The sequence below is a fragment of the Plectropomus leopardus genome, chromosome 16, assembly GCF_008729295.1.
Source record: "Plectropomus leopardus isolate mb chromosome 16, YSFRI_Pleo_2.0, whole genome shotgun sequence".
Classification (NCBI taxonomy): Eukaryota; Metazoa; Chordata; class Actinopteri; order Perciformes; family Serranidae; genus Plectropomus; species Plectropomus leopardus.
Genome location: NC_056478.1, coordinates 30,848,445 through 30,873,919, shown reverse-complemented (window position 1 = coordinate 30,873,919; position 25,475 = coordinate 30,848,445). Strand labels below are relative to the sequence as shown.

General features: G+C 36.1%; 2 protein-coding genes and 1 non-coding gene across 4 annotated transcripts in view; 2 read left to right on the top strand and 1 right to left on the bottom strand.

The window, feature by feature from the left end:
- Positions 1 to 9,109, top strand: part of LOC121955904 (uncharacterized protein PB18E9.04c) — an 11,908-nt gene extending 2,799 nt beyond the window's left edge. The window contains exons 2-13 of the mRNA XM_042503988.1: positions 2,259 to 2,365; positions 2,574 to 2,619; positions 2,778 to 2,846; positions 5,232 to 5,381; positions 5,492 to 5,659; positions 5,880 to 5,909; positions 6,059 to 6,139; positions 7,605 to 7,754; positions 7,865 to 8,032; positions 8,250 to 8,279; positions 8,438 to 8,520; positions 9,077 to 9,109. Coding sequence (XP_042359922.1) covers positions 2,264 to 2,365; positions 2,574 to 2,619; positions 2,778 to 2,846; positions 5,232 to 5,381; positions 5,492 to 5,659; positions 5,880 to 5,909; positions 6,059 to 6,139; positions 7,605 to 7,754; positions 7,865 to 8,032; positions 8,250 to 8,279; positions 8,438 to 8,520; positions 9,077 to 9,109 — 1,110 coding nt within the window. The 5' untranslated portion in view covers positions 2,259 to 2,263. The remainder of the gene's footprint in view (positions 1 to 2,258; positions 2,366 to 2,573; positions 2,620 to 2,777; positions 2,847 to 5,231; positions 5,382 to 5,491; positions 5,660 to 5,879; positions 5,910 to 6,058; positions 6,140 to 7,604; positions 7,755 to 7,864; positions 8,033 to 8,249; positions 8,280 to 8,437; positions 8,521 to 9,076) is intronic.
- On the top strand, positions 8,596 to 25,475 carry LOC121955418 (adhesion G protein-coupled receptor F4-like). 2 transcript variants are annotated; one of them, XM_042503371.1, is made up of 14 exons: positions 8,596 to 8,611; positions 9,697 to 9,785; positions 9,929 to 9,990; positions 11,244 to 11,365; positions 11,513 to 11,731; positions 14,298 to 14,501; positions 14,656 to 14,784; positions 14,887 to 15,068; positions 16,654 to 16,824; positions 16,916 to 18,301; positions 18,436 to 18,477; positions 19,895 to 19,945; positions 20,033 to 20,099; positions 21,680 to 25,475. In XM_042503371.1, exons 2-14 carry the CDS (start codon positions 9,708 to 9,710, stop codon positions 21,736 to 21,738), a joined length of 2,772 nt encoding a protein of 923 aa, XP_042359305.1. In that variant the 5' UTR covers positions 8,596 to 8,611; positions 9,697 to 9,707; the 3' UTR covers positions 21,739 to 25,475. The 2 variants fall into 2 exon arrangements, with proteins under 2 accessions (XP_042359305.1, XP_042359306.1); XM_042503372.1 differs by lacking the exon at positions 14,298 to 14,501.
- On the bottom strand, positions 9,405 to 9,477 carry trnaf-gaa. The gene has a single exon. It is a non-coding gene; the product is annotated as a tRNA-Phe (tRNA).

Genomic DNA, 25,475 nt, shown 5'->3' with positions numbered 1-25,475 from the left:
TAACAACACAAACACTTGCAAACTTACTTGGTGTTTGCAAGAGAAACAGTTGGAGCAGTTATTAAGTTGTTTGTATGTACTAGACAAGTTGAATATATCAACTTTTTTAGGTTTTAGATGTTTGTTCTTACTAACTTTGCTGAAGGCTACAGAGGTGTAAATAAGTTATGCTTCTGTTTAGGTGACTGCAACAGCTTGACTGAACTTGGCTTTGGTCATCAAATATTTCAGTGTCAACACAGGCTTTGACATTCGACAGGGTCTGGATTCCCCAAGACAAGACTTATCCCCCAGACTTCTACACACTTTTGATCCTTTGCATTTAATGAAATCCTAACCATCAGGTTTTAGTGATGTTAAAAGATAGATGGATCAAACATCCTGGAGTGAAGTATCAACAAATGTGAGATCTTAAGAAGTAAGGCTTAGGCCTGGGTGATATGGCTTAAAAATAAAATCTCCAGTTTTTTCACACCAAACCCAATTTACATTTTTAATCTTTTTTTTCTCTTCTTTAAAACAAACAACGGATGACGGATCCACAACTGCATAAATAGAAATAAGTACATTCAATTTGAAAATTATATTTATAGTTAGTTATCACAATTACATATTTTATAATATGTTACTTAGTTATTGTAATATTTAAACACTCTTTCTAAGTCATCTCCCTTTTAAATAGTTTTTTATATTATTTTCAAATTTTCAGAGAAAATAGGCTTGATTTCTTTCAAAAACATTGGAAGAACAAAAGAAAAAATGACCCAAAGATTAGCAAGAAACTGATAATAAATAAATAAGTTATTATTATTTATAAAAAATATGATAATTTTGTAACATCATTTTAAGTATGTAATTGTGGTGATTATAGTATAGTTTTCCCTTAGCTTTTTTACTTGTTTCCCCTAGAAATTTTTCCCTTTTCAAAAAAATTTTTCTAAATCTACTAACTTCTTGCAATATATGGGACATTTCATGCCAAGCTGCTCATTTCCTTTTCCCCCATGTTTTTGAAAGAAAGCTTACCAATGTGCACAAGCCCAAGAAACAACATGTTGCTGCAGGTTTCAAAGGGTTAAATAATCCCAGAATTTTCTTTTTGCATGCCAGTCTTGTAAACAAACTTCATCAAAAATTTTGAGTTTTATTGCACTGTTGCTTTTTGTGCATCATTGAATAGTCTAAATAATACCCATTGGAAGAGTTGTGAAGTTTGAAAAACTGCTTTGGAGCTTTGATTTAAAGAATTTTATCTGAACTTGGCTCTTTCACCAGGACATTGGATTTAAGCCAACAAGTTAACCTGGCAGAAAGTCCCCACTGTAAGCAAGCTTTGTTCATTTCAGAAGACGTGCTGATCACAATGGGAGATATGTAAATGAGCTGAGATCATAACTTCAGACTTGAATGACAATCACAAGTTTCAGTTAACAGGAAGGTAGGCCTACTGCATTTTTGAAAAGACAACTACCGGCATGATTAAAACATCTGCAGCCATGAACTCATTTTTTATTTTTGGACCTGGACTGTTTATTAGTACTTTTGGAACTGTACAGACAGAGTAGCAGAATTAATTAGTGTAAATTGAGTTCATTTTTCTGAGTCCGAAAAAAACAAACATAAATAAAAATAAAAACACACACACACACGTATATATATACATATTGAGAAAGAAAACAACTTTGCTTTTTTCAAATACCAAATGCATTTTTTCCTCAATCAAATTTCACAGTTACATATAGCATATATTTTTTAATCCTTCACAATTGATTAATTGATCATTTATTAATTGTTATCGTCCCTACTATATATAAAAAATATATATAGAGAGAGTATTTGTCTTTTAGTTTATTTCACTGATGTTGATGCAATGTGATTAATGGCAACTTTTATGCTTTGGAAATATGTACAGTAATGCATCATGCCAATCAAGTCAAAGTATTTAAATGTCATTAAAAGAGAAAGATGAAAAGTACAGTATGAGAATGTGAAAACCGTTTTCATAAATAATTATGTGCTAATAAGAAAACTCAACTATATCATTGCTAATGATTATTAGGTTTGAAAATACAACATTTACTGATTTAATGCGACATCCTGTATACCCACTCCTGGTCGTCCGTCTGAATGCAAATACAGATGATTTTGTTGTCTGGACAGACATGGATAATGTGGTCCCTTTACACATTTAAATCCACGCCTGCATGCCTTCTAATGGACTGAGTAACGATTGGTGTTTTTGCTTGTATCCTCTGTAGTTGAGATGGCATTACCTAAGGCATTACGATTCACGGTCGTTCTTCTGGTTATATGCTACATCCTGGAGCATCAGGGATACAGAGAGTCTATGAGTGTATTCTTTGAGGTAAGAAGAATAATTCATAAGGTCTAACACTCAAGATTGTAGTACCATATCAAGAGCTACTGCAACTGATGTGATTCATCACCAGACTTATAGAATCTGTCATTGTAGTAGGTTTTGTGTATAATTAGTGTTAAGTTACATGTTTTGGTATATGTGGACAAACACAAGTACAATGTTACTAATCATTAATCAAAACTGCTCATTTCAGGAATTGATAGGTACAGCACACACAGAAGCCAGAGAAAAAAGAATGGGTGAGTCTCATATTTGTCCAGAGAAACAGACTAATCTGCAAGCTCAATATTGACCCAGCGATGTGGCACATTATGATAGTGCAAACAGAATTCATAATGTGTCCTTTTCTTGTCACCAAAGAATGGACTGTGATTATGTTTATTTTATATCTTCTCAGATTCCTCAAATTCCTCTCAGATTACAATCCAAAATGAATTAGAGGAGCTGGAAGGAATCAACACAACAGGTACAACACCCTTTTATTTTGTTGCCCTATTGCAGGGATTCTCAACTTGTTTTGCTTTGGGGCCACTTTTGCAAAATATTAGGGTATAAATATAAATATTTCCAGGATTTGGGGTATTTTCTAGGATTTCAGCATGTTTGGAGGATTTTAGACCATTTATAGGATTACATGACATTTCTGGGATTTTAGCACATTGCAAGGATTTTAGGATGTTTCCAGAATTTCAGGACTTTTCTAGGATTGTAAGATATTTCTTTGATTTTAGAATGTTTGTGAGATTGAATGACGTTCATTTGATATTAAGACATTTCTTGGATTTTTGGACATTTGTAGAATTTTAGAATTTTTCTAGGTTTTCAGGATGTTTCCAGGATTTTTACAAAATTTCTAGGAATTAGGGGTGATCCGTGGAATTTAGGGCATTTTTAGGATTTCAGGATATTTTTAGGATTTTAGGACTTTTCTTGGATTTTAGGACGCGACCCGATAATGGCCGTTATTTGGCCTTTTGCTGATTATCTATATCAGCGTTTAATTGCATGATTGCCGATAAAATTAATTAATTAAGAAATACAAACAAAGTGTCAGCATGGGAGGACCTCATCAAAAAAGTTGCTTGGAACTTGGTGTATATGATGTTGAAAGCATACGTTTTGATTAAACATTCGCAAAAGGCATTTCAACAAAGTTTTGTGTTGGAGTTTGTTGTATTCCAAATTCTATATATTGACAGAAAGATTTTCAATTTTAGTGTAAATGCATATTGATTCCATTTATTGTTTATCGGTCTCATTAACTATTAATTATTGGTATCAGTACTGGCCCTGAAAAAAACAATATTTGTCAACCCCTAGTGATAAAATTAAAATGTTTTTTTATAATGCTAGACATCATGAAAATCAAAGCCAACCCACCCTTTTCACAGATGACATTTTGATGAGACGCACAGGTGTAAATAATGACACTAATGACAGCTGAATGATTGTGTGTCTTCTTGCCTTTTAGTCATGTTGTGTTTCATTATGATTGTTTTGTGTCTTTTTTTGAGGTAATATTGTGTGTGTTTGAGGTCATTTTGTGTCTTTTGGGTTGTTTTGTGTTGCTTTGGAGTCACTGTGTGTTTCCTTGTGATTGATTTGTGTCTTTTTTTGTGTCTCATTGTGGTTGTTTTGCCTGTAGTTGCTTTGTGGTCATTCTGTGTGTTTAATTTGCCACTAATTAAAAATGTGGAAAATATTCAGGAACATTTGTAGGTAAATCATTAATGTAGCCTTCTATCAATTTTGATTTTAGGGCAATTACCTCTCTTCATCAGTAGATGGTGCTTTGTACGCATCAAAATCTCACTGTGTTTGTTCACAGTTACTGTAGTAGGAAAAGTGTCTTTTCTTTGTTTTAATAAGATCAGTTTGGGTTTTTTTATTTTCTGAATCATGAAACAAGGAACCATCTGTGTATGTAGATGCATATGTTCTTTGCAAAGACTTTACAAACTCATTTAGTTTCAAATAGAGAGGAATCTGTTGCATGTAGACAGTTAACCCTTTGAAACCTGAGCAAATTTATTTCTTTCAAATTTAAAATTCTTAAAATTGCAAAGGTAATAAAAATCACAATAACATATTTTTAAATAAGTAATTCTGACAGTTACATTAGATGGATACTTATTACATTACATATTGTGTCACTCTTGATTACCTGTATAAATAAAGAAGTATTGTCCAAAGTCTGGCCCCGGGGCCCAATAGTGGCCAGCAGACCCTCATCTTGTCTTTCAGAATATACTATATGATAAACTCATTTGATGGGAGAAGCAGCTCGCCCCCAGGTACTGTTTTTCTCCTATAAAGCCCTCTGAGGCATACTGTGATTTGTGATAATGGTCTTTATAATAAAAAATTGGCTTGAATTGACTTGACTTTCACATTGTCTTATTTAGCCCCCAAAATTAAAAAAAAAAAAAAAGTGTGGGCACCACGTGGGCAACATATCACATGTTGTGATGACTGCACACAGTGAAGTGTGTGAAATTTGGTCCGTCTGAATTACATTTAGGCTTCAAAAATCATGACAGTGGTTATTTGTGTAGATTATCTTGCATAACAAAATCCTGACGTATCATAAACATTTGTTTACCACAGAGCTTATTTTTTACAATCATCCAAAATCCAGTGGAAAAATCCCATATGCTTTTTGACCAAGGAACCAGGGCGACGCTGACTTCCGGTAGAAAAAAGTCATCCCTGCGCCACTCTATTAAGTTTTGTCAGTTACCAGAATAAGATCAGCATAATTCATGCCACAATGACTGCTGCAGTGAAAAGTGTTTGAAAATTGCTGTGTTTGATGGTGATAGACTTGTGTTTCTGCTGTTCTCCTCCACAGATTTGCTGGTCATTGATGTCGTCCTGGATTTAAGCCTCCCGGCCTCCTTTGAACCACTCATTCAAACATACAGAGAGAGGGTGGCCAGTCTCCCTCTGCCCTACAGCCTCAGTCCATCTGTAACAATATTAGACTTAAATTTCACCACATGTAAGAGCTTTTGCTGCCTTATTTGTTTCCTTTTGTTATTTAAACGGATGATTTAATGCTGTTTTATCAAGCAGTGTCTAATTTGACGTTTTTTGAAACATCTCTTCAAGTGTGTGCCCAAAACTCCACCGGAGGACTGCAGTGTCAGTGTGAAGAGCAGTTTGCTTGGTCATGTGACAAGTGTGACCGCTATGGTGCATGCAGTGATTCCATCAGTCAGTCCTGTAGGTGCATTCATGGACTTACTTCTGACGGAGAGTTCTGTGAACCAGTCACAAGTAAGCATTGCTCTTATGTAGCTGTTCCATTAATAACGATTCTGTCTGCAAAAAGGGAAACCGTTGATTGTATCTGGCTGTGTTATGTATTTTGACCTAAACATGGTTTGGCTCAACAAAGAGTCGCTTCTAAAGCGATCTGAGTTTGATGATAATATTGATTATATCTGAATCCCCAAGAACGTGGCTCAATTATTTAATCTCCAATATTGCTCCACAGATGTCGCTCCATGTCCATCGCCGACTCCTGGTATGGAAACATTTATTGCTTTGTCTTGCATGGACATATTTTAATAATCTAAGAGTGTTAGTAGCAGAAGTTGGAAAATAAAAAGCATTTATCAGTCTTAAAGAGCATTAGAACATGTTGCTTTTATTTTATTTTATATTTTTTAACAGTGACAACACCAATGGTTACAACGACAACGGCAATGGCCACAACAACGCCAATGATCATAACAACGCCAACACCGACTTCTGGTAGGGGAATATTTCTATCTTTGCTTTGCATGGACTAAGTACAAATGACTTACCAGTTGCATTGTTAAATATTGTCAATGTATGAAAGACGTTTTTATCAAAAAGCCTTAATCAAGTTTCCCTGGAAGACACTGGCAGTGTCAAGAAAACTGTATCTGCTGCACAAAAGCATTTTCCATGTTTTAACAATATGTGGCTGAGAATTCTCAGTTCTAAGACAAAAAAAACAGAAGTACTACTGACAACCATTAAACTCTCAACTGTTAGACAACAGACGACTAAAACACTTCTTACAACTGTATAAATTCTCAATCTTTATACCACCTTTTATTACAGTTTCAATGTCTTTATCCGTCACAGAGATGAGTAAATACAAATAAATCTGCTGCACTCAAACTCACCTGCTTCTGTTTCAAAATAAAAGTCCTGTGACAACATCTTTTTTGACAGAGTCCCATCAGTTGTTGGCACTTTATTGTGAAACATGTGCAGGGTCATGTTTTTGACTTTGCAGGAGCTTGAACAACTTCATTAATGAGTGGAATATGTGCTTATGAATGCGAAAATAAAGAACTCACAGCAGCAGGCAGCTCTGCAGAAGTGTCACAGTAACAACGCTGTCAGTGTGAATACCAAGAGTGTGCAACATGTTGCAGTTTAGTGAGGTTGCCCTCATGCGCTGCTCAGCCGTGCAATTTGTTACAGGCGAAGATAACGACACACTCTGAAGTCAAACAAAGGATGCAAGCCAAAAAACTCCTGTCATAAATGTTGAAAAAGGAGTTTCCGAATATCTTAACCCTGGCAGGAGTTTTCCAAAATGACTGTTTCCAGTGACCAAAAACTCTGTTTGCATGTGTACGAAAGGCCAAAACGTATAGAAAAAGCTGTTTCTAAAAAATATACTTCTATTTATGGACTAGGCCAGAGTCAATGGGCAATTTAAATTGTTTTTTGGTAAGAAGCCTGAAATAAGATCTGTGATTAACACAAGCTGAAGAGACTTTCATGTTTTGTTCTACAACATCAAGTACCTCAGTAAAAACTTCACTGTGACCTCTGAAGCTTTTATGTGTCTTAAAAAGGGTGTTGGCTAACAAGTGGCTGAATGACACTACACAAGGTCATCACAATGAGCCGCACCTAACACAACTTTACAGCCTCATAGTGGCAGCGATGACAACCATCATGTAGTTCATCATAGCCTAAAGTTAGATTTTTTCTTCTGTCAATTACATTCACAATTACATTCAAAGTAATCCCATATGCTTTTTGACCAAGGAACCAGGGCGACGCTGGCTTCCAGGTAGAAAAAAGTCATCCCTGCAGCACTCTATTAACTTTTGTCAGTTACCAGAATAAGATCAGCATAATTCATGCCACGATGACTGCTGCAGTGAAAAGTGTTTGAAAATTGCTGTGTTTGATGGTGATAGACTTGTGTTTCTGCTGTTCTCCTCCACAGATTTGCTGGTCATTGATGTCGTCCTGGATTTAAGCCTCCCGGCCTCCTTTGAACCACTCATTCAAACATACAGAGAGAGGGTGGCCAGTCTCCCTCTGCCCTACAGCCTCAGTCCATCTGTAACAATATTAGACTTAAATTTCACCACATGTAAGAGCTTTTGCTGCCTTATTTGTTTCCTTTTGTTATTTAAACGGATGATTTAATGCTGTTTTATCAAGCAGTGTCTAATTTGACGTTTTTTGAAACATCTCTTCAAGTGTGTGCCCAAAACTCCACCGGAGGACTGCAGTGTCAGTGTGAAGAGCAGTTTGCTTGGTCATGTGACAAGTGTGACCGCTATGGTGCATGCAGTGATTCCATCAGTCAGTCCTGTAGGTGCATTCATGGACTTCCTTCTGACGGAGAGTTCTGTGAACCAGTCACAAGTAAGCATTGCTCTTATGTAGCTGTTCCATTAATAACGATTCTGTCTGCAAAAAGGGAAACCGTTGATTGTATCTGGCTGTGTTACGTATTTTGACCTAAACATGGTTTGGCTCAACAAAGAGTCGCTTCTAAAGCGATCTGAGTTTGATGATATTGATTATATCTAAATCCACAAGAACGTGGCTCAATTAATTAATCTCCAATATTGCTCCACAGATGTCGCTCCATGTCCATCGCCGACTCCTGGTATGGAAACATTTATTGCTTTGTCTTGAATGGATATATTTCAACAATCTATCAACAATCTAAGAGTCTTTAGTAGCAGAGTTGGGGGAAAAAAAGCATTTATCAGTCTTAAAGAGCATTAGAACGTGCTGCAGATTTTTTTTTTTTTTTTATAACAGTCACAACAACAACGCCAGTGGTCACAACAACAACACCAATGGTCACAACAACAACGCCAGTGGTCACAACAACAACGCCAATGGTCACAACAACAACGCCAGTGGTCACAACAACAACAACGCCGGTCATCACAACAACAATAACAATGGTCACAACAACAACAACAACAGAGGGTATTACACAAAAACATGTAAAGGATGAAAAGACATGTATCTCAAGCACATTTTCATTCTCAAGTTGTCAGATACTCACACTTTGTCATTGCTTTCAATGTTAAAAAGTCACCTTTGGCGTCAGTATGATTAGCTGCTTGTGCTAGTTAGTAAGGCAGCTAGATGGAACCTTTCACCGTGTTATGATCCGCCGCCTGTCAGACAGACATGAATGTAGAGGCAAACTATGACTCTTTTTTCCTTAACCCAACTACTCACTTCTGTTACCTAAACCACTCCTGCCTTTGTAGCCTCATCCTAACCCTTGCCTTTGTTGATGCCTCGACATTGGTTGCAATGTGCTTTTGTTGCCTAAACAATAATACATGCTTTTATACCCTAATCCTAACCATGCGCTTTTGTTGACATCCATTCATTGGTTGCCATATTCTTTTGTTGCCTAAATATAACTATGTGCCTTTGTAGCCTATTCCAAGCCACACTTTTAACCTGAATTAGTTGAATTTACTAAAGAATTGCCTGGAAACCAGTTGCTTTTAACTGTTTTAGTTTTTACATGAGGTAATACTGAAAAGGTTTAGATGTGTTAACATAGAACCTTAAGTGGATGCAGTAGACATATCAAAGGTTACATTAGTAGCCTTTCCTAAAAATAATTATTTCACATAACTTAGATTCAATTCAAAGTATTTATTGTCATATGCACAGTATGGAAACATGTTTCCCTGTACAATGAAATTCTTACTTTGCTGTCCACATAATGCCTAACGTGTAGAAAATTATCCCCATGGACTGCCGAAACCCGGGATCGAACCAGGGACCTTTAGATCTTCAGTCTAACGCTCTCCCAACTGAGCTATTTCGGCATGTGCTTATTTCCCTTAGCTGAATAAAATTATTATTTTAAGTTACACTTACATAAACATATATAGTAAACATATTTTTTAAAGCAAATGCAGGTGGATAAATGGAGCGTAATGTGTTGACGCAGAAGTCCAATGACGAAGCGGTAGTATGTGATGACTTGGGATAAGAATGTGTTAGTATCTCATGATGCTGTTTCTCTGTGATAACAACTTGTGTAGAGAGGAGGCTCATGTTTACCTTGGAGCAGAATTTTGATCCTTCATTCAATGACTCAACCAGTGAAGTCTACCAAGACTTTATGAACACTGTAAGTCTTATTGTTTTTTCTGTTTGTGTCATACAGTTTTTTCATGACAATGTTGATGTAATGAATGTGCCACTATGTGACACGTGTTCCTAAATTTAACAGTGGAGCTAATAACAAGCGGGCTGTGTCACTGTCTCTAATAGATTACCACTCAAGGTGAGAAACACATCCCCGGTTTTAAAGCAGCACGGATAATTGAGATCCGGTAAGTCAAATTTTTATTATTTTGATTTTGAATTTGTCATACTTTTCCATTTACAGTTTGGTTGGTTTCAGGTTTGTAGGAACTATATCAGCATTATCCTAGGCTACTTGTATTTAATATTTACATAAGAGAATGGTAGCAAATAATGTTTGACACCTTAGTATGAAATTGTAAGAGTAGAGTCCCTGTGTATTAACCCTTTAAAACTTGGAGCAACATCACTTTTCTCATGCTGCTCAGATGCTTTTAACAAGTATTTTCAACTCTGAAACCCTGAGCAAACTTGTGTGATTTCTCTTGGCAAGAAATGTTCCACAAAGAGTAAGTATTAAGTAGATTTAGAAAATTATTTTTAATCTAGGAAAAATGTCTTGAGAAAAAGAAATAGCTATAATTACCATAATATCATTTTTAAAATTATGTTATAGAATTTTATTTTATTTATTCATTTTTTTTTATTGGGAAGCATGGATGTATTTGTAAATTCTGGATACAGCATGGAGGTGGGACCCCGTTCATTACTGCTCATTGGCACATGAAGTGAAAAAAAAATGTTCAGATCTACAGGCCCATGAGGCATGCACACTAGAGAGATAAAGTAGCAGAGTGTTGTTGAGTTTGCCCGAGCAGGAAACTTCTGCTGGTGGAGCGACTGACTTTTGGATAAGCACCTCACTAGCTTGAATGCCAGTCTAAAAAAAATAATCTTGCAGCTCTTTTAGACTTTCCAATTTTTTTGAACCCTTGTTTAAATCTAGATAGTGACATTTCACAGGGGTTTTGACACTCAAAAATTAGCCACTGATTAACAGACGTCTCTTTCCCGATGAAAGTCCATTGGAAAAAAGTCTTTCTGTGCCTGTGAGCATCACGTGATCGACCCAGATGGTGTAATTCCACTTTTGGCCACAATGTTAAATTTGCATCAGAGCCTGGCACACTTCCTGGAAGCTTGGAATCAATTCTGTTGCAAATGAGTATTGCATCCAATACTTGTTTTTAATATTGTTTAGTATCTGGGTGTCAATTTTTTTTCAACCAACCTTAAAATAAAAAGCTATCCTACTTCAAAGTGAAAACTTTTTGAGCAGAACTCTACATTAGGGTACTTTTTTATGTGGCACATCAAGTACCCCTACATACCTTTTTGTGCGTGGTTAATGTCAGTTTCCAGAGCAGATATAATATGATAATAACTGGACGACATTGTCCCTGTTATTGGATTTTAATTGTGACTCAGTTGTGCATTTCAGGGAAGGAAGCACCATCTGTGACTATGCTATAACAGCAACGTCTTTTCAGGAACCGGAAATTGAAAACCTAAAAGCAGGGATATTTTCACAGCTGGCCCGAACATACCCAATTCGATTTGACAGTAAGACTTTTACATTTTTGAAAATATTTTCAGAGATATACATTTTGCTTTCATCTTTACAATTGACTTAAGTACATCTGATAATTTTGCAGAGGTGGTATAATAATTTTAAATACATTTTATTTCTTGTGTGTCTTATTCCAAAAGGCCAAAATGTTTTAAAGTTTGACCCAGATCCAGTAGTTCCTGGGAATAGAACAAATGTGACATGTGGGCCGCCACCAGAGAATCTCAATTTCGGAACTGAATGGCAAGCAGAGTGGAGACGTGACAATACTGAAATACTCCAAGACAGTCTACACATGTTTTCAGTCCAGGATGGAGCATCGGTCCTCACTGTGTCACAGTTTTTTAGTACGGACAAAGGTAAGAAATAGATCCAGTGTGGTGCAAGCAACAAATAACTTATTTATGTGTCAGGTGAAATCATAAGCGTAATGATTAAAGTGTGTTAATACAGAGCTCTGATTGGTGAGTGAATGGCTTGTATTAAAAAGCAAAACTGTACCTACACTGTGTCGACTGCTGAGCCTGACCCAACCATGCCAAAAAAATTTACCTCGCCACAGTAAAGTAATTTGACCAAAAGTTTTTAAAATATGTAGTCATGCTTTTACCTTTACATAGCTACATTTAAGTAAACAGCTGAAATGGCTTCATATTTCTAAAGTAATAATGACTGATTTTTGCATCAGTATCTTTTACATTTATCAACTTGAAACCAAAAGTTAAACGCAAAATTAGAAAAGTGAAAGAAACACAAAACCGCGATGTAACAAAAATCCAGTATAAGTATTAAAGCATAAAAACAGAACAATAACAAAGAGCTAGGGAGATATCTCAGTTACCCTTTAAAACGTAAGCAAATTGCTGTCTTCTGGTGTCTTTTAAAAACATGGGAAGAAGGCAAAGAGCAACAAAAGAAGAAATGACCCCCAAATTAGCAAGAAATTAGTCAAGGAACAAGAGAATTACCTTAAAATTAGTTAAATTAAAATGATAATAATAATAATAACAACAACAAAAGACAGCAAAAAGTTCTTAAAAATTAAATATTATGATTTTTATACATACATTTTTTTTTTTTTACTTTTTTTTATCTACTCATTTAAATTCCAGCAGATGGCAACATTTTGGCCCAAATATTGATTGAACAAGATCTGTCCTAGTTCCCGTAACCATTTTTGAAGAGTACAGAACATTTCCACCAAGAATGCATTGAATCAGAACCAGAAAAGTTGTGTTTCATGTTTTTGTTAACATGGAGTGCAAACCATGACAACATTAGCTAACCAGTAGAACTCTACAGGTTGGAAAGAGAGAGCAATGGAGAAGTCAAGAAATCATCAGAAAAAAAATTGCGTGCACTGCCTTCAGTATTAGTTGGTTCATGCTTGACAGAATAAGAGTTTGCAGGTAATCATACTTATCTTCATTGTGCAGCGCTTTCTGTTGATGACACATCCTTGATGACTTTTTTTTCCTACCGACTAAGCGGTATGAATGCCTGTCGATGTTTCATCATGAATAATATGCAACAGTAATTAACAGACACACCCCCAAGCCATTACTAAATAATTGGCTGTTATGTAACCATTTATTCAAATAAGACTCCTTTTGTTTTTAACAACCATTCCAAATATGGAGAACTCTTAAAAGTATATGAGACAAAGTCAGAAGCCCTTCACTTTCAGTGGGGAGAATTTAGTAAGGCAAAATATATTATAATAAGGTTGATTTGAAAATAATAATTGTTTTTTTTCTCAACCTTAAAATGAGATGCTTAAATCTACTTTGTGGGTGGGTCATTCATAGACAGTCCCATGTTGCCCCAACAGTGGCTTGAAATAGGGACATTAGCATTTTTGCATCAGCCACTGTAGTTAGCAACCCCTCTGTGACGGAATCAAACGTGTGTGTGTGTGTGTGTGTGTGTGTGTGTGTGAATATACATACAGTATATTAGGGGTGTAATGTTATTTAATGCTTTATTAAAACTAACATAAAGTATGATCTTTTTCTTTGAACAATGATGGAACTATATCTGAGTGACCATCTTCTTAGCAGCATATTAAACAAATGCAATTCCTCATGAAACAAAATGTGGTATTATAGTCATAAACAAATATAAACCAAAAAAAAAAAAAATCCTGTTACTGAAATGCCAGAGAAATTGACTTGTTTTTACACATATTAATTTTCCAATTGCAATATGATAGTTGAACGTATCGTTCATCATTTTTCAAGTCAAAAATATTGTTACTGTTATTTTAAATTCAATGCCAAAGCTGAAGCCATTGACAGGTATTTTCATTTTTAGAAGAGGTATTTTAGAGAAATGACCACATCGGTATCTAAACAAACCAAAGTGATAGGTCATATTGCTGTTTAACATGCTGTAGCAGAGCAGCTAATTGGCTGTCTAGCCTGCAAATTGATTAACAGTGCACTGATGTTTGTTTGGTCTATGAACAAGGTGCAGAAGAAGATATGTCTTCATATTGTACAACAATTGTAAAAAAGGATACTTCTGCAGGAAAGCTTATGTGTCTTGCTTCATTGTAGTAAAAACAAAGTGATTTGACTGGCTTTTTGGCTTTTTCCCCATTTTCATATATGGAGAACTTGCAGTATTCTGATGAATTAATTCACAAATAATATGATGAAACTGAAACAGAATAGAAAAGGAGAACACAAGATTTACAGTGCACATATGTAAACCCTGCTATTTCTATTTAGTTTGACTTGGTATTCATGGATACAAATAAAGTATTTTAAATCAAAGCTTGTGGCACAAAATGTTGGAAATGGAAATGGAAATTATAAAAGAATGTCACTTCTATTCTGTCTCTTTCTGTATACACTGTATCTGATTTAGGTTGATTGGCTTCACATTGAGTTGACATTAACTGTTGCTCACCTTTAATTTAAGGACGTTATGAATGCACGCTGAAAAGAAATGACAACGTATCCTTCCGGCAGCAACTTGATGATTCCAGCGAAACATTCATCACACCCATAATCCAAGTGAGCCCTGTCAGAAAAACAGTTAGATGTGAGGATGGAAGGACAGAGCAACTGAACTGCTCTGTCAACAGCCCCTATGAGGTTATGTTGCTAGGAATGTCCATTACAGGTAATCCTGAAACAGCAAGCACCAAAGGGGAAATCAGCTTTTCAGAATTCTTGTACATATAAGTGTAGATGAAAATGTTAAGATAATGTGCAAACACAATGTAGTGTTTTCAGTGAGTCAATGTTGGTTTGTTTGTTTGTTTGTTTAAACACAGGCAATAAAATCATCCATACGTTTAATGTGTCTGCCTCCGACTGTGAAAATTCGCCAAAGACGTTCATTTGTCAAGTGAAAAACCACACAAACTTTATGAGAGATATCACATTCCGGTTTTCCAGAGACAGTAAGTATTAATCCAGACATTACAGAGCATTGAAAGCAATTCCAAGATCAATTTTTCCTGTAATAAGAAGTATTAATGTCAAATCTGTTTCTCTCTCTCTAGCTTTTGTTTGTAATGATGACGTATTTGGTGCTGGAAATATTGGTGATGAATCTGTAGCTCCCTGCCCGGACGACAGAGTGGGGGAAAGAGAGGCAGAATGTCTGGGAAATGGAACATGGAAAGAAAAAACGCCAGACATGTGCATCCTACGACCGGTTCAAGACTTGCTGGTGCAATCTGAGGTAAACTATTTCTAAAACCAAATGATGTCATCACTAAGGCCAGATTTATGGCGTGTTTCCACTACATGATACCAGCTCTACTCTACTCTACTCTACACTACTCGCATTTAGTATCAGGTACTTTTCTGGGGGTGGTTTTCCATTCGAAGATAGTACCGCCTCAGAGTAGCTGGTCATTATAGCGACGCCGTGCAACACTGCCATGACGTCAGTTTCAACACAACACACACATAAACAAAGGGTTCACAATACAATGTGGATTTTAGGGAAGCCCCATTTTCCGGTGCACACCACCACTACAACGTTACATTCATAAAGTGTGCGGCAGCGCGCGTGTTAACAGGGTTACTGCGAAAAAGATTCCACTAATACCCACCATTAACATTTCCTCTCTCTCTCTGTCCCTTCTGGAGTTCATGTGACTGCGTAAATGTAGGAAGTTGAGCGCAGCACCAGGTCATGCACAGATGGCCGAAAGCAAGGATAGACACAGAAGTTAAATAATGGAGATGTTTGAAAACATTGACATATTACTACTATATTTTATTATTTAATTAACCTTTATGTGCAGAAAGTATTCAATCTACAACACCAAAGTGAACAATTTTTTAGATCTTCCCCTAAACCTCTTAAGGGAGGCTTTCAGGGGATCCAAGCTCCCATTAGCTCCCCCCGTTATTTGAACTGCATACACACAGACTCGCACTCGCTGGACATGCTCGTCAGCCAGCAAGGTGTGGAACATTTGCACAATTGCTACAATAGCGTTGTTGTTTGCGCTGTTCAAGGTATTCTGTGCGTGCAGTGCATTAATGACACATTGGCAATTCAGTCAGTTCATTCAGACCAGTCAGTGATCTGCAGTGTTTCACGTCACCTTTTAGTACCTTTTAGTACCTCTTAGTACCCGGTCGGCTTTATTCGGAATCCCAGGAAAGCAGGTACTAAAAAAGGTTGTACCAGGTACCAGGTACTTTTTCCTAATGGAAAACCAAAATAAGCGAGTAGAGTAGAGCCGGTACCATACAGCAGAAATGTGCCATTAGCAGTTTGGGGTATGGGGCCTAAATGTAGTAATATCATCACCAATGTGTACTTAGAATTTCTTAAAATCTCTTAAAGGTGGAGCTTAAACTGTCTTGCAGTATAGGATAGGGTTAAAATGAATATGTGAATGAATTTTTAGTACTTACTAGTGTGTGTGTATAAGTCTATATATATACTGTAAAAAAATATATATATATTAACAATAAATTTCTTTTATATGTATATGGTGTGTTAAAAAAATCCAACCCATTCTCATTCTAAAGTCATTAACTACTGCCACTTATGCAGTGTTTTTGGTGTGAGATCCTGCTGCCATAAGCCACCTTTGGACAGAGCTGTTCATGGGTTAATTGGAAGATGAGCACCTGTATTTATGACAGTATTGAAAAACAGACCTTCAGAATTTCTAAATATCATTACCGTATAGCCCCTGATACCGCCAAAGTCTAACAAAAGTAACTTTAATTTGATGCTTGAGATCCTGTGTGATGCTGACATTTTTTTGTTTTTGTTTGTGTGTTTGTTTTAAATCTCACAGTCCCTGAATAACAATTCACTGCCAGAATTCTTGGAACAACTCAGTAATGTCACTGTCAACCTAACTGATGAGGTGGTTGAATCACCTGCAAACATTGATGCCATTGTTGACATACTCAACAATGTAGCCAACGCATCACTCGGTATTCCCATAAATAAAACTTTAATGGAGGTATGAGAATTCATCTGCTGAGGTTTGCACAAGTCAAACTATATACACCACAAATCCAAATGATCTAATATCCTCTTTCCTTTCGATTTAGAATTTCCTTGAAACTGCAGGAGTCCTCACCACAAATGAAACAAGGGAATCATGGAACTTTCTAAACTCCAACGCCACCAGAACTGACTTAAAACAAAGAAGTAACAGCTTAATAGCTAGAAGCACCAGCTCAAAATTGTTGGAGTCTCTTGAGTTTGTAACAAGAGCACTGACCAATGACTCCTTTAACATTGAAACACCCTCTATTCTCTTGAACAAAACTACATATGTAGATACTTTCAATGCTGAAATTGAATTCTTTGATTCTGCAGTGGAGACAGACATACATGAGTCTGATGGACAAAATAATTCCATCACTGTGATGACATTTGCCTCAATGGAAAATGTACTCCCTGCAAGAGATGAAAAGAATACAACCTTCCCACCCCCCTTCATCAACGGGAGAGTGGTGCTTGTTTACACTGATGGCATTGTCAATAATGTTTCGTTCACATTCGACGTTTTAAATGAAAGTCTGAGGGATCCTAAGTGTGTTTTCTGGAACTTCAGCCTCTTCGATAATCTCGGAGGTTGGGACGACGAGGGCTGCGAGTTGGTCCACAACGAAAATGGAACCGTCACCTGCAACTGCAACCACCTGACCTCGTATTCTATACTCATGTCACCATTCACTTCAGATAACCGAGCACTGGCTTTCATAACCTACATTGGAGTCAGCATATCTATGGCTTCCTTGATCATATGCCTCATAATTGAAGCTGTCATATGGAGAAAAATAAGAAGGAACAACACATCATACTTACGTCATGTTTCCATTGTTAACATCGCAGTGTCTCTCCTGGTTGCAAACATTTGGTTTTTTATTGGGGCGGCTTTTCCAGAACCGCTGAAGAGAGGCTACTCAGCATGCACTGCAGCCACGTTTTTTATCCATTTTTTCTACCTAGCCCTGTTCTTCTGGATGTTAGCCTCAGGTCTGCTGTTGCTCTACCGCACAGTTAGTGTCTTTGAGGGATTGTCCAAAAACTCTATGTTGGCAATTGGATTCTGTCTCGGCTATGGGGCACCTATTATTATCGCAGCAATAACTATTGCTGTAACTGCACCCAACAGAGAGTACATCCGAAGAAATGGTTGCTGGCTTAACTATAATGAGTCCAAGGCTCTACTGGCCTTTGTGATCCCTGCACTATTAATAGTGGCAATAAACTTTTTAATACTGTTTGTGGTGATCTACAAAATGTTGAGGAGAAGGGCCCTGCAAGACACTGCACAAGCAACTGAGAGAAACGTTCTGGTGGTCATTGCCAGGAGTTTGGCTGTCCTTACACCTCTTTTTGGTTTAACTTGGGGTCTGGGAGTTGGAACCATGGTGACACGCAATTTAGCAGTGCATGGATTATTCGCAGTCTTCAATTCACTGCAGGTACAAATGGAATTATTATTAATACTGTTCCATATGTCACTCTATATTGTGGTAAAATTATTCTGTCTTGTGAATAAGGAGTATGCCTTTTGTCACTAAAGCTCTTTTTCTACTCTTTGTGTCTTTCTTTGAAGGGTTTCTTCATTTTGGTGTTTGGAACACTGTTGGACAAAAAGGTATGTAAGTCTCAATATTCAAAGGTTTATTCAACTGCTCACATAATAAAAAGGGAAATCCATTCACAGCTAAAATCCACATTCATTTTTTTCTCTAATATTACATTGCTAATGAAAAATATATAAATGTACTGCTGAAAAGGAAAAGTAAGATATCTGATTGGCTCACCTCTAACTGGCTAAACACTTGCAATGGTGTACACCAGGGCTCCTCCTTAGGTCTGCTGTTATTTATTTATTTTTTTTTTTTTTGGTTGATATTAATAGTCGAGGCCAAAGTGTGGGTAGTGCCAACTAACATTGTTATGCAGATGATACAGTGATATATTATGCCATTTCTTACATCATGGAGGCTGCGGCCAATGTACAGACTGTTTTTAATTACTGCTCAAGGAAAAAAGTTTAAAGTTATCTCTCTTTTGGGTGGCTGTGGCTCAGAGATAGAGTGGGTCATCCTTTAATCAAAAGGTCAGCGGGTCGATCTCAAAGTCCTCCATACAACATGTTAAAGTATCCCTCGGGCAAGATACTTAACCCCAAATTGCACCCGATGCTTCTCCAATTGTGTGTGAGTGAATGAATGGTTACTGAGTAGTAGGTGGCACAATGTATGGTAGCCCCAGCCACCGGTCAGTGAATGTGTGTATTAATGGGTGAATGTAACATGGAGTGTAAAAGTGCTTTGAGAGGTCAGAGGAATAGAAAAGCATTATACAAGAGCAGTCCATTTAACATTTACAAATATTTCCGTTTAAGGATGAACCTAAGAAATTTGGTGTCTCTGCCTGATTTTAAGGCTCTCAAAAGCACAAGGGTGCATTATTTAATTGGCACATGTTATTGTGCATAGGTATTTTAATATTTGTACTTGTTACTGCTTATCTTAAATGTTTTTAATTGTGGTTATTGTTCTCTGTTTGTAATTTTTCCTTACACTGTTGTTCTTGGCCAGGTGTCCCTTGACAAAGAAATTTATCTCAGAGGGAGGAGTATACATAGTGAACCACATTCTTGGACATTGTTACAGTAACCATTGTGATTTTTATCGATAATATCTGTATGTAATACTGTATCTGGGGCTAAAACTGTCATGGAGTTAGCTGACATGACTGAAAATTATACTGCATTCAAAAAACATGCTACAGTGGATATGATGTACATCCATGAATCTGAAAGCTAAACCGCATGCTCACATTATTATCACAAGTATAAAAACATTCAACGAGATTCCTCTGATTTCTTTCTGAATCACTGCTGAAAATGCTAAAAATAGATAAATAAAAATCAGCAGATTTGCTTATCGGATGGAAAGTAGTTTAGAGAACTACTGGATTTAACATCTTACTAAAAGCATGTTTTTGAAACATGAGTCTGACTTTATTAGCAGTGAGCTGATTTTTGATCTTTAACTTTTCAGGTGCGGTCAGAAATAGCAGCTATTTCACAAAGTTCCGGAGCTGGAACAAGGGTAAGAACAGTTTTATTAACAATGTCTCTATTTTTGTTGGCAGAATTTAAAATTTTGGTCATGTTTTTGCTTTAATTCTTATTTAAGACTACCAGCGCTGGAACCTCATCAACAAGTGGTTTGGGCTTCTTCCGGAACTGGAGAAGAGGAAGAGGTATGAGAACAATTAAGAAAAGAAAGATCATTGATTAAATCTCATAAAGCTAGTGTAGCTGGTTATGTTAACCAGAGCACTGATTTGGTCTCGATTGGAATATCTTGATAACTGTTGGATGATTTGCCATAACATTTTGTGCAGTCATTCCTTGTTGAATCCCAATGATCCTCTGACTTTTCCTGTATCCAACTAAGCACATCAACGTTTTCACTTTCATAGTAAAATATCTCAATATTTGTTTGATTAATTGACACAACATTTTGAAAAAAACATTCACTGTAGAAGCAGAGTGGGTTTCTGGCACAACTTCACCAACTTCCAAGGTGCATGGAGAATGAAAAAGTCAAAGACCTCCAGCAGCATTTGTAGTTTAGAGAACACATTTCGGAATGTGGCCTTTATCAGGGTCATCAAGAAACACACTGCAAACAGCTTTTAGGTAGGTAGGTATGAAATTGAAAAAAAAATTAAAAGAGGTAAAAAAAAAATACAAAAATACAACCATAATATTTAGATCCACATATATATCAGCCAATAGATTACCTGTAAAGGTGGGTGGCTTAAAAGGTCATGTGACTTTGGACCAATAAAAACCTAACATGGAGGCAAAAGGAGTGTCAAACAAGACATGAATGCCACCATTTTTAGTCCTGAACTGGGAAACAGCAGCAGGAGGTGGCATTAGAGTGATAATTTTAAAATGCCATATGCAGGAAAAATAAAACGACTAACAAGAGACATTATTTAAAAAAAAAAAAACGTAAAGAATTAAAAAAAAAAGCACACACTGAAGAACAAAAACCCCCCCACTTTTTCTAAACACTTTTTTAATGTAAAAAGGTCTATTTTCAGGGGCTATGAATGAGATTTTTCAATTAATGACTTCTTAAAGTGTTTTTCAGAGTTTTGTAACATATTTTTACAATGAGTTGTTTTAAGACAATACTTTTTTTACCTTTTAATTCTTACCTAAACAACCCACCTTTGCAGATGATCTTTTGGCTGATATATATGTGGAGGTATATGATTGGTTCTGTTTATGTACTTTTTTACATCTATATAATTTTTCTATTTCATACCTACCTATTTAAATGTTTGCAATGTGTTTGTTGATGACCCTGATGAAGACCGCGAGCCAAAACACGTTGGAAGAAACATTCATGTCATGTATCTTAATTTTTATCGTAAAGTGGTGTTGATTTTCCATTTGATACCGCTAAAAAGCCTCCATCACTTGAAGTTATATATAAAAATAATCTATAATTAAAAATGATTCAACAAATTTGTTTATATCTGGTTTCACATGTCAACAGCAGTCACAGAAGGATACCAAGAGCGTAATGTGTAGATGCAGAAGTCCACTACAAAGGGGCAACATGTGACAAATTGTGACACTGCTGGCACTTAAAAGAGTAGCATAAATATGTAGCACCCATCTCAAATAATTTACAAAAGTACGCTGTCCTTTGGTGAGAATGCTTTGGTGAACACAGCCATTAAGTCTGGTTTTACTATCACTTGTCAGATGTTTTGCCACAGATGTAATCACTTTGTCACTGTCTTTTTTTTCTTTTCAGATGGTTACAATATGTCAGCTGGTACCTCTGGTGCAACTCACTCCTTCGGCAACACGTGATGATGACTGCAGACAGCTGGAGTCAGTCAGAAAGGCAAAGCAGCTGTTTTTCCAAGTTATTTTTCTTTCTGTCTTCATTGCAGCTAGATCAAGTTAGATGCATAGACGTGGAGTATAGATAGATGTGAGGTATATAGGAACATTTAAGGGTCAGATAGAAATTTGGTAAATCAAAGATGGCATTATTACAGTCAGATTTTTGAAAGTTGTATTTTGTCAAAGTGATGTTTACAACATGTTATTGACACCAACAAATATATTTATTAGTGTTACATAATGTAGGCTGGATATATCGTAAAATATGAAAACATTTGCACTTTGATGTGTGTATGCAGCTGGAATATATATAACATTGGACCTCAATGTCATTACATACTCACCAACAGGGAACCAAAAATTTAACAGGGGACATGTTTTAGGTCCCCACTTGGTCATGTTCTAAATCATCATAGAATCATGTGTTAAGGCCTCTGGTGAATTTTTTTTTAAATTTACCAAGAGGGGACCTAGTGTGAGTGTGTTTGTTAATATCCATATTCAGTGCTGTCCCTGCTGGTTGGAGCAGGTATTTTAACGACACATTCACACACGTTGCTTTTTACACTCCTCTCCAGGGTGAATGGCTTACAGTCCCCAGCAGCCTTTCAGACTGCAGATGGGCCGTTAAACAGGCATTAGTAATGTTAATGTGGATGACATGGAGGCCACAGAATGTAATGTATCAAATATGATACAAATGGCATTATAGGGTTAATGAAGAAACCAGTCTCCTGAAACGTGATTTGTTAATAGTCTTTGATTTAAAAGACAAAGCTTGGCTTTTGGTGATTTCATAAGTTTTAAACCCCATACTGTATTATGGGATATCCAGAAGGCTGGAGGGAAATTAGTATATAAACCAAGCAGAATAAACCTTTACATAAAATGATCAGCAGTAAGATCCTTTCTTTTTAGGTTTAATTATGTAAAATGATGTAACATCGGACTTAAACTAGACCTTTAAAGTTGTTCAGTTCCTGCTCACACTCACCTGACCAGTTTTCACAAGAACTAAATGTCAATCAGTTTTTCAGTATACTTGTGTTCTTAATTTAATAATTATTCCTCAACTATGATTACAAGGACTGTGATTATTATGATTATAACTATTATTTTATAACAAACTATAAAGGCTCAATTTTAGTGGATGGTTTAACCATTTTATAGCTTGACGCTGTTTTACAATAAGGCTTTCCCAGAGAGCAAGGGGATTTTAAAATAAAATAGGAGGAATAATTATAATGATAATAATAATAAAAATAATAATAAACCCTCTGTTCAACTGCTGAGACAAACTATTTCAAAGTCCAGTGGTTTTTGGCTGTACTTTTGGCTGTACTGGATTTTTTTCCCCATATTCCTGCATTAATGTTATGAGAAAGCATACTTGAACTAAAGTGTCTCTTGTTTTTTCTGATGACTACAGTCTGTGTCACATAAAGTTATACATTAACTGGCAAGTAAAAAGACAAATTTGAGGGCTGACAAATGATATAGCATTTTTGAAATGACACAGAGAGTTGCACAAAGTGAAAGGCACACAACGAATGCTACATTAAGTTCACGTTGAAACTCAGCTCGGTATTGATGTTTATAGGTCTGTCCATCCCAGTGTTATCAACTGAAGCATTTCTTTCACACTTATAGTCTAACTGGTATATTAGTGCTTTTAATGTGCATTGAAATTGTGATGAGCCACCAACAGCTCATCTCAGAACCATCACAACAGGATGCAGATCTATAGACTTTATATTATCACTTTTGTTTGGAACTTTAAATTCTAAAAAAGAAAAGTCAGTCCACACTTTTTCCCCTCTTTTTTTTTTTTGTTGTTGTTTTGTTTTGTTTTTTACCATTTCTCCAATGGGTTTTATTAATCTTAAATCTGCATTAGATGAACAAAACTGTATATACACATGCCTACATCTCAAAAAGAAAAAAAAAACAAAACAAAAACCGCAGAACTAGAATCAAAATAAGATTAATTCTAGAGGTAGAATAAAAAATCACCTTGTGAGATTTGCATCGGATTGTCTACTGTGTACTAGAACGTCTTCTGTTGTAGGAGAGGGAACTACACAGTATGGGGGCATCTGGCCAATACACAGTTAAGAAAAGCTGAGCAAATAAACAATATGTGCCAAAAGAAACTGAACAAAACGTTTCACTTAAGCGTTTAGGGAAATTAAGAAAACACAATCCAAATATAAACCAACTTAAACTAAATAATGGTCAAAATATTAACGAAAAATACATGTAAACCAAAGTCAACTAATGAAATAACACAACCAAAATAACAAAACAGTCCAGATTACTAACAAAGAATAATTAACTCAATGTACCCTAAGTTAAATAACAAAACAATTTTTAATATTCATTTTCTTTTAAATGGATTGGAAAAGGAAAATACTATTTTTTTAAAAAAAAAAGAAGACAGATGAGCCAACTCGGCTTGGGGAACAGGATTGCTACACAGCAAAAGAGAGAAGTGTCACAACAAAAGTTGTACTTTTATAGATATTTAAACATTTGAACATATTTATTCACCTAATAATTACATTGGTTATTTCATTGCATACAGTTGTGATGTTACATAGTTTTTTGTTTCAAGTTAACATTTCATTGTTCTAATCATAATAAGAGGTTCAGTTTCAACTACAGGGGTAAAACAATACTAAATAGTTAAATAAATACTAAAGTATCTACAAACATTATTTAGATAGTTGAGAAGTTAATGGTTTATTCATTGCATCAAGTAAAACTAATTTGGCTCCATTAAATATTGTATAGGTGTATAGGTGCCCTGATTGTCTGATCGTCATATTAAACATATTTAGGAAACAGAAATACAATGTTAACATGCAACATTAAGCCAAAGAAAAACATGGTGGGTTATTGTAGTTTTGTAACATTGGTTTTGTTGCTGGTTTGTAATGTTGAATTTATGTTGTCCATTTTTCACCTCACTCACCCTTTTCATTTGAGCTGCAGTGATGTAGCTCTCAAGATTTAAAGGTTTGTTCATACATGAGTTTGAACTTAGACATAAACATTAGTAAATGCTTTTGTAACCTATTAAACATTTAATAGAGGGCAAACGTGTGTGCATGCTTTACAAAGTGCTTAGAAACAAACCATTTATTCAGTGACTGTAAAGATTTAAAACAGCAAATGCAGCTTTATAATGACCTCCCAAAAAATATTTCAAGATCCACTACATGGTATTTATTAACAGTTTAACAATATATTTGTGACAGGTTGGACATGTGGGGACCCAAGCGCTGACACAAGACACAGCCAAGAATTACAGTGAATCAATAGTGCTATTTATTTACAGTAATGTTGAGCAGGGTGGGGGGAAGTGAGTGAAGACTATGGCCTGCACCTGGCCCAGCCAAGGGAAGAACAAACCATGCCCACACTCACACACACACACACACACAGGTTAGGGCACAGAAGGGTATGCAGACAGGGAGAAACACACGAAGTAGGAGGGTGAGGGGGTTGCACAGCAGCCGATCACCAAAATATTACACTGAAGAGGTGGAATGATCAGCACCCATATGATTCTCATATATTCTCAGACATAATGACCACATATATCACTGAATTAATTGAAAGGTGATTATGCGTTATGTGGCTCTTTAAAGCAGTAGGGCTTTTTGGCTCTTGGTGGCTCTGTTTGTCTGAATAATTAA

Coding starts and splice junctions, on each gene's coding strand:
- LOC121955418 (XM_042503371.1), top strand. CDS start 9,708: ATGTTTACCTTGGAGCAGAATTTTGATCCTTCATTCAATGACTCAACC. Junction 18,302..18,435: donor CAGTCTTCAATTCACTGCAG/GTACAAATGGAA, acceptor CTTTCTTTGAAG/GGTTTCTTCATTTTGGTGTT. Junction 18,478..19,894: donor GAACACTGTTGGACAAAAAG/GTATGTAAGTCT, acceptor TTAACTTTTCAG/GTGCGGTCAGAAATAGCAGC.